General features: G+C 31.7%; 1 protein-coding gene across 1 annotated transcript; it reads left to right on the top strand.

Annotated features, from left to right (window-relative positions):
• The first annotated feature begins 212 nt into the window (after positions 1 to 212).
• On the top strand, positions 213 to 2,184 carry LOC142540861 (two-component response regulator ARR5-like). The gene is made up of 5 exons (XM_075647288.1): positions 213 to 578; positions 727 to 803; positions 1,137 to 1,214; positions 1,329 to 1,399; positions 1,708 to 2,184. Exons 1-5 carry the CDS (start codon positions 449 to 451, stop codon positions 1,976 to 1,978), a joined length of 627 nt encoding a protein of 208 aa, XP_075503403.1. The 5' UTR covers positions 213 to 448; the 3' UTR covers positions 1,979 to 2,184.
• Positions 2,185 to 8,177: the final 5,993 nt, after the last annotated feature.

Here is an 8,177-nt window from a genome sequence, read left to right on the forward strand (position 1 = left end):
TGGGACAATCTTCATTTCATGTACCTAACCAGGTTATATCCATTTTACTCTAATTTGTAATTTTTCTTGAGTATTTGTATTGTAATAAGATTATTATTATTAGTAGAAGGATGGAATATATTTTGGTTTGAAAAAGCACATGGTAGCAACAGGACATCATTGTCTCCTACATTAATAATCGAATCGAATAATCAAGAAATATAATGGCAAAGTCAGGTAAAGCGACAAGTCGGATACAATGGGGAGTAGATTTGAAAAGATCGCTCTGTCCCAGCTTTTAACCTTTCCTCTTCCCTAAACTAGATTTCCTTTTCTCTCTCTGTGATCTTACACAATAACCCAGATCCCAACCGACCCTATATATCCCTTAATGCTCACCGAAATGGGACATGTTAGTCCAGGATTTGGAATTGAGCATTTTTTTTGGAGCTGACCCCGATAGAGTCAAATGGCGATGAGAGATTTGGGTGGGGATTGTTCTGCGATTGATGCTCAAGAATTGCATGTTCTTGCTGTGGATGATAGCGTCGTGGATAGGAAGGTTATTGAGCGGTTGCTGAAAATTTCTTGCTGTAAAGGTGTGAGATCTTTTTTTGAACTATTGAGCTGTTTGCTGGGTTTAGGGGATTCTGGCGATCTGTTTCTTTGTTCTGTTTTCTATGTGTTTGCTGAAATGTTTATGTTGGTGGGTTTGTTGAGATTTTATTTGATTTGTGAGATTTGCAGTGACTGCTGTGGAAAGTGGGAGGAGGGCTCTGCAGTATTTGGGGTTGGATGGAGACCGAAGCTCTGTTGAATTTGATGTGAGAAATTTATCATTTTTCTCCCTGTTATTGGTGTCAGCTGAAATCTGAAAGTTGATCGTGTTACTGTTTTTAGACGGATGAAAAATCGAGAGAAAAACGCTTATTTTGTGCCTGTATCAGTTTAGGTGTCTTTCGTAAAATGGATTTGATATCTGTTGATGCACAAGTTTTAAGGCCTCTGGTTTTGTTTTGTAATTTAAAATATTGCAACAAATCAGGAATGAAATTTTATAGATTTAAGTTGGAGGGGCTCTGGTGATCAGAATTGTTGATTACATCACGATTCTTGTTTGTGGTTTGAATGATACAAATACAAGAATTTGAATGCAGGGAATGAAGGTGAATCTTATTATGACAGACTACTCCATGCCTGGGATGACAGGATACGAGCTTCTTAAGAGAATCAAGGTTGGTTTTCCTGTTAATTAAACAAGATTTGGAGATCTTCTTGGATTCAAGCTGCGATTCTTTACTTTTCGAATGAAAAGTGGTAACTTTTTATTCCTTTCCTGATTCGATCAGGGTTCCTCCAAATTGCGAGAAATACCGGTGGTGATCATGTCTTCTGAGAACATATTGACCCGCATCGATAGGTAATTTCTTGTGTCTCCTTGCATTATATTGCTTACTAGCTGCTACGGTGTTCAGGATTTTTTTAATTAGAGATTTTGATTATGTTGAATATATATCGAATCATGACATTTCCGGTTTATAATTTACTTATTAAGAATCCACAGCAGTAATTTTTTCTGAACACTGCATCATTTGAGGTAACATTGGAATTTTTCAACTCATGTTCTTTGAAAAATTCATTAGAATGATCATTCCACTCTGTATTTCAGCAACATTATCCGATTATTACCACACTTGTCTGAATTTACTCACCCGACCGATAAAACAGGTGTTTAGAGGAAGGAGCTGAAGAGTTTCTGGTGAAACCAGTAAAGCTATCTGATGTGAAGAGATTGACAGATTTTATACTAAGAGGCGACGATAACAGCCAAAGGAAAGGTTCACGGAAGAGGAAAACACGTGATGACTTGTGTTCGTCGACACCTCCTTCTGTGACATCTTCTCCTTCGACTCTCGGCCGTGGTGAGCTTCAGCTACCACCGAAGTCCATATCACCACGACCACTTGCCAAGCACCCGAAAGTGCAGAGCACAAATTGAACCATTTCCTAAAGATTCAATTTTTGGCAGCCATTTTTGTTTCATCTCGTGGCGACGACACCACATGTGAAGGAAATAGTAGTAGCTTAGAGCTTGTACATGTTTTTACATCGACGATTCAACATTTTGATACACCTGAGTGTGTGGCACACACAGGTAAGGGACACCACAAAAATCCGAGTCACTATATATATGATATTTCAACACACCTTTCACTTGTGTAAATCAACATAAAAACCATCGTCTCAGACCAAGTCCTGAGCTCATAGCATGAAACCATCACCTGAGAACCTGATCCGCCGAGCCCATACTGTTGTTCCTCTTCGGCATACTTAGAGCTCGGCATTTCGATTAAAATCGAACCGACTAAATTTTAATACTACAGTCGAACCGAAAAAAGAACTGAAGAAGATATATTTTTTATTTTTTTTTAAATGATTTTATTATTTAGAAAATTTAAGCTTGAATTAAAAAACAGTAAAGTGCTGTTTGACATAAAAAAAAATATTAAATAGATTGAGTTCGTGTAAATTAGATGTAGTTGTATAAACTCGTAACATTTTAATAAAACATAAAATGGTTATACTTTAATTAATTAAATAAGATAAAATTAACTTGTTTGTTGTTTTAAGTAAAAGATTCGCTCATTTTACAAAATCAATATTAATGAATAAATAATAACTTTTTTAATGAAATAAGAGAGCGGAAGTGCATTTAAGATATTTATTAAATCACATAACTTAAATTATGGATGCAAAGTCCGTGAAGTCGAAATTATGTTTGATGAATAACACACAAATCAATATTGTGATTAAGTGTTGTGTTTGCGTGTCATCAACACCGTCAACACAACAACAATACGTTTTGGTTTGAGTGGTTTGAGCGCTTGATTTCTTCCAAGTAAATAATCAATTCTCGTGATTACTTTCATGATGCATCTATATTTCTATGTTAATCCCATCATATATCTTTGATTATTTATAAGTTCATTTTTTTTTAATAGAATGATATAAGATATGAAAACTAGAGTTTTATTAAAAAATAAATTTTTTTAATTAAATCTATCGTTTATCAAAGATAATTTCGAAAAAATAAAACTTTATAATTTGATATGGTCGATGTTATCAAAAATAAAATTAAAGAATAATTATATTCTTTTCAAAACATAATATAAAAATTAAATTAAATAAATTTAAATTTTATTAATTTAAAAACCAACTATGACAGCAACAAACTCCAAGTCTCCAACTATGACAGCTTGACAGAGCCGTACCTATTGCGAGACGAGAGAGGCCATCGTCTCAGGGCCTGACCATCACAGGGGCCCAAAAAAAAATCTCATGTTGTTGAGCTCTGCACCTAAATAGTATGTGCATTGGACATTTTAAAAAAAAAATTGGACATTGACCCATTGAAAACATGATTAAATATGATGATTGTGTTCATTGATGATTTAATCAAATTATGTAGAGCCCAAACAATAAAACTCCCATTAATTAAATTTTTAAAAATTTTGTATGCATAAAATTAGGGATGGCAATGGGTAGGGTATAGGTCGGATTTCATACATCCATCCCCATACATATTTATTAAATTCATCCTCATACTCATCCCCATACCCATCGGGTATTGAATTTCATCCCCATCCCCATACCCATCGGATTATCGGATACCCATACCCTACCCAAATACCCTATTATCATATACAATTGAATTTTTTCAAATTTAAATTGTTTCATTGAAGTTATGAATATTTAAAAAAATATTTAAATGAACAATGAGAAAAATTATTAATGATAAAAATTTGCAAAATAAACTTTATAGGAAAAATAACAAAATATTAAAAATAGTTTATATTAGTTTAACAAAATTACTTGGATTTGAGAAGATGAATATTTAATAAATATAATTTATATATATATATATATATTAATTTAAACGGGTATTCGGGTCGGGTGTGGGTCGGATTATATCAAACCCGCCTCCATACCCAAACCCGAAAATCCTCATACCCGATTACCCAATTATTTAATCGGGTCTAAAAATCCCTCCATACCCTCTTCTATTCGGGTCGGGTATCGGATCCTCCAACGGGTTCGGAGTAAATTGCCATCCCTACATAAAATGGTAATGTTTGTCCAATATATTTATTATTTTATTCTGTGTCAATTCGTGTGTTAAACTTTTATATTTTACTTGTCGATTATTTGACCTTTTTTCTTAAATTTATGTAGTTGGACACATTTCAAAAAATAAAACACAAAAAATTATGATACTTACCTATTTTACATATCTTTATTTTTATTTTCTTGAATAAAATATTATATTTACTATTTAAAATAAATCATATATATTTACAATATTGGTTCATTATATTTATCATTTTGTATTTGGATAGTTTATATTGATCAATTTCAATTTTAGCAACATATCTTACAATTTTTGTCAATTTCAATCTTTTTCCAATATAATTATTCATATGACACTGCATTACGTTAGAGTTATGTTGATGTTGTGGCGCACGAAGAAAAAAATCGCAAAAAGATAAATATATAACTCGTAAATTATATTTTCCTTATATCTATTATTTGGTTATTTTTAATTTGAAAACTGAGCTTTACGGTTATTTATCACAACAAGATTTTTTTTTAACATATTGCCTCAGGCCCTGTGAACCAGAGGTACGGCTCTGCACCTTGATATATATGATTCCAACAAAAGAAGAAATCTCACGGAGAATTTGAATGGATCCGACTATACCAGAAGGCATAGAGTCAATGAGCTTAGCAGATACTTGTATGTTTCTTGTTCATAATATTTTTTTGTGAGATTATCATATACTTATTTCTTATTTATAAAATTTTTGTTAGACGGTCTCACGAGTCAATTTTGTGATGCGAATATTTTATTTGTGTCACTTACGAAAAAATATTACTTTTATACTAAAATTATTACTTATCATAGTAAATATGAGCATGGTTGATCCGTCTCATGGATTACAACATGGATATGATTGACCCGGCTAACGAATAAAAATTCGTGAGACCGTTTCACAAGAGATATATTATCTCTCATTTATATTATATAATTCATGGAGTAAGTCTCTTGTGAGACAGTCTCACGAATCTTTATCTGTGAGACATGTCAACCCTACTGATATTCAGAATAAAAAGTAATACTATTAACATAAAAATTAATACTTTTTCATGGATGACCCAAATAAGAGATCCGTATCACAAAATACGACCTGTGAGACCGTCTCACACAAGTTTTTGTCTAATTCATGCCACATTTCGTTTTTTCTCGATCTTTATATATTGACATAACAATTTTAAACTTAAGTGAGGGATGTTTATATATGTCATCATCAAATTTCATTAAAAAAGGTAAATATTACATAAATGCATCATGTTTATCTTCGTATTATTTATATTATATATAATATTTGAGTTACAATCGAAACAAAATAGAGTCTTGATGTAATTTATAGAATCATCAAAATATTCTTCCTTTTTTCATGAAAAATTAAATCTATGTTAAAAAATCATAAAAACTTATTACAAATAAAAAAAATAAACTAAATATTATTTTTTTAACGAAATACTTTTGAAAAATCGACTAAACATGCCCACAACGTCACGAGAGATAATTATTATTTCAGCGAAAGGCATCAACTCTTCGCCCTTTTAATGATACCATATAAAATTCAAATACTCAATTATAAGACAAAATTATTTGTGAGAAACATATCATCACACCTCGAAAACGTAAACACTAATTGCTATCCCAAATAATTTTCAACCAACCAAATTAATTCACTTAAATTCTTCTCACTTTAATGAACGAAAATAAAAAAAGAGTGTAAGCTTTTGATCGGCGAACTACTTTAAAAAAATGTCTGAAAACTTGTGGTTAGTGGTCCTTACAATAGTAAGTCAACATTAAATTGGACAGTTGTTGCACTTATCTTCGCCATGATTCACTCACTATTGGTTTATAAAATAACAAATGTCAAGCTTTACAAAATTAATTAATTTTGTAATACTTGATACTTCTCGTTTTACCAAAAACAACGGCTATTGATAATGATAAAACTCTAATATTTCAAACCGTACATTAACTCAAGTGTTTCGGTTCGATAACTCTCTAAGCAGAGTTGTATTTTTTGCGATCCATCAAAATCGAACTCGTGACCTTACCTCTGATATTGATTGTACGATTGAGCGATTGACGATTTACTAAAAGTTATATCGTATATTTTAAATCTTAAAAATCATACGGGATCCGATTGTTATTTGATCGAGAATAATTTTGCACCCAACAAATGCATCTGGGCAATTTTATTTTTCGCCTTTGATTATATTTTAAATTACTATTATTATCATCATTAATATTATTACATACTTTTTTTAAAAACCATTTCATTAAAATAAACATTCTAAATTTATTCCTAAAATTAGGCTAGTCTATCCCGTAGACTCAACCCCTAAAATATGATAACAAACCGAGATTGTGTAAAGTGTCATTAATAACATACTATATATTTCAAACTTTTATTTATTTATTTATTTTAGTAGGTAACAATAGCTCTATTAATTCTTATTAATATTTCCAGCTAATTGTTTTCATGGTGCCCTCAAATTCATTTTTAGTATGTCACAACTACCATATTTGGTCCCTCGGCAACTCAATAAATTTTTCTCAATTTTTATTTTTTTTATATAATAATACTGTCATGCGTTTAGGACTGTTTTTCTTTTTGCAATGTAATTATTTGTAAAATTTAATAAAAATTAAAAATTTGAAAGATAATATTATCCATTTCAAATAAAAAAATTATATAAAAGTCATTACTATGTTTTTTCTTCCCCGAAACAATGTTACATTTTTACATAGAAAAGTATTCTTGTCTAATATCCAAAATGAAATAAAAACCGACAATATTCATTATTAAATCTGAAAAACAATTAATATATGAAAATGACATATTAAAACTGCTGCAAATGGAATGAAGTGCTTTAGTTTGCTGACTTCCTAAGTTTGTACGCACGGTCGTATAGTAATTCACATATTTTAATCTTAAAGTTACGTCAATATTTAGCTTTTTAAGATGTATTTGAATTGATGGATTAAGCAGATGTTTCATAATTAATTAGAAGTTTGATTTTCTCTACCAATATTTTCTCAAACGAATCCATCGTACTTGCACTGAGGTTTGTCTAGTACGATTTACCTTGTTAACGTGGTTTAGATGTTACTGCGTTGACCCGAAGCTTAACCAATGTGCACCGAAGAGTGCGGTTGCAAGTTTTACAATCATACAAAAAGTTACGTCAATTTTTATGCATATATAGGGTATAATTTTAAATTATGCAAGTTTTACTTAGCAAGACATACAGATAACTAAGGCCGACTACGAAATCAGACCAACCAACCCTTTTGACTTTCCACTGCAACTGCTAGTTCAATGACATGATATGTATGTATTTTCAAAAACTGGGTTAAATTACGGGAAGCCCCTCGAGTTTCTGGATCACAGTATTCCTTGGCGGGGGACGTAGCGGTCATTTCTCAGCTTAAGAATTGACTCCAACCAGCTACCGTCAACTACTGCTTTGAAACTGTCAACAATTCTTTATGACTTTGATTATATCAAACACAGCAAAGACAATGATAATAATAACAACAATAAAATCTCATGTATGTTTATTTTCGATTGCTCAAAGTTGAAAGGTGGTTGGTTGTCTTTGCCAAATTCCCACTTGATTTGCTTCATTGGATCCCGCAAGAGAAGGCCAAGAATTATCCAGTCCTGGTCTTTCACACCGATTTTTCGATTTTCTTGATAGAATTCTGCAGAGAAACCGATTGTCATCCACTTCTGAGGTTCGGTTTTCTTATTGAAGTTCTGCAGGAGAAGCTAGATATCATTCATAACCGAGGTTTAATTGTATCGAAATATCGATTTTCTTGATAGATTCCTGCATGAAAAGCCAAGAATCTCTCAGTTCTGAACCTTAAATCTCGACTTTCTTGCGGGAATCCTCGATTCTCAGACCATGTAAGTGTATATCGAATGCTTTTGGTCAATGAGTCTCTGTCGTCTTCTTTAATCTCCCATTTGATTTCTTCATTAAATACCGCAAGGAAAGCCAAGAATATTTCATTTCTGAGGTTCCAACCCATCAAGAAATTAATG

The sequence above is a fragment of the Primulina tabacum genome, chromosome 3 (genome assembly GCF_025594145.1).
Source record: "Primulina tabacum isolate GXHZ01 chromosome 3, ASM2559414v2, whole genome shotgun sequence".
Lineage (NCBI taxonomy): Eukaryota > Viridiplantae > Streptophyta > Magnoliopsida > Lamiales > Gesneriaceae > Primulina > Primulina tabacum.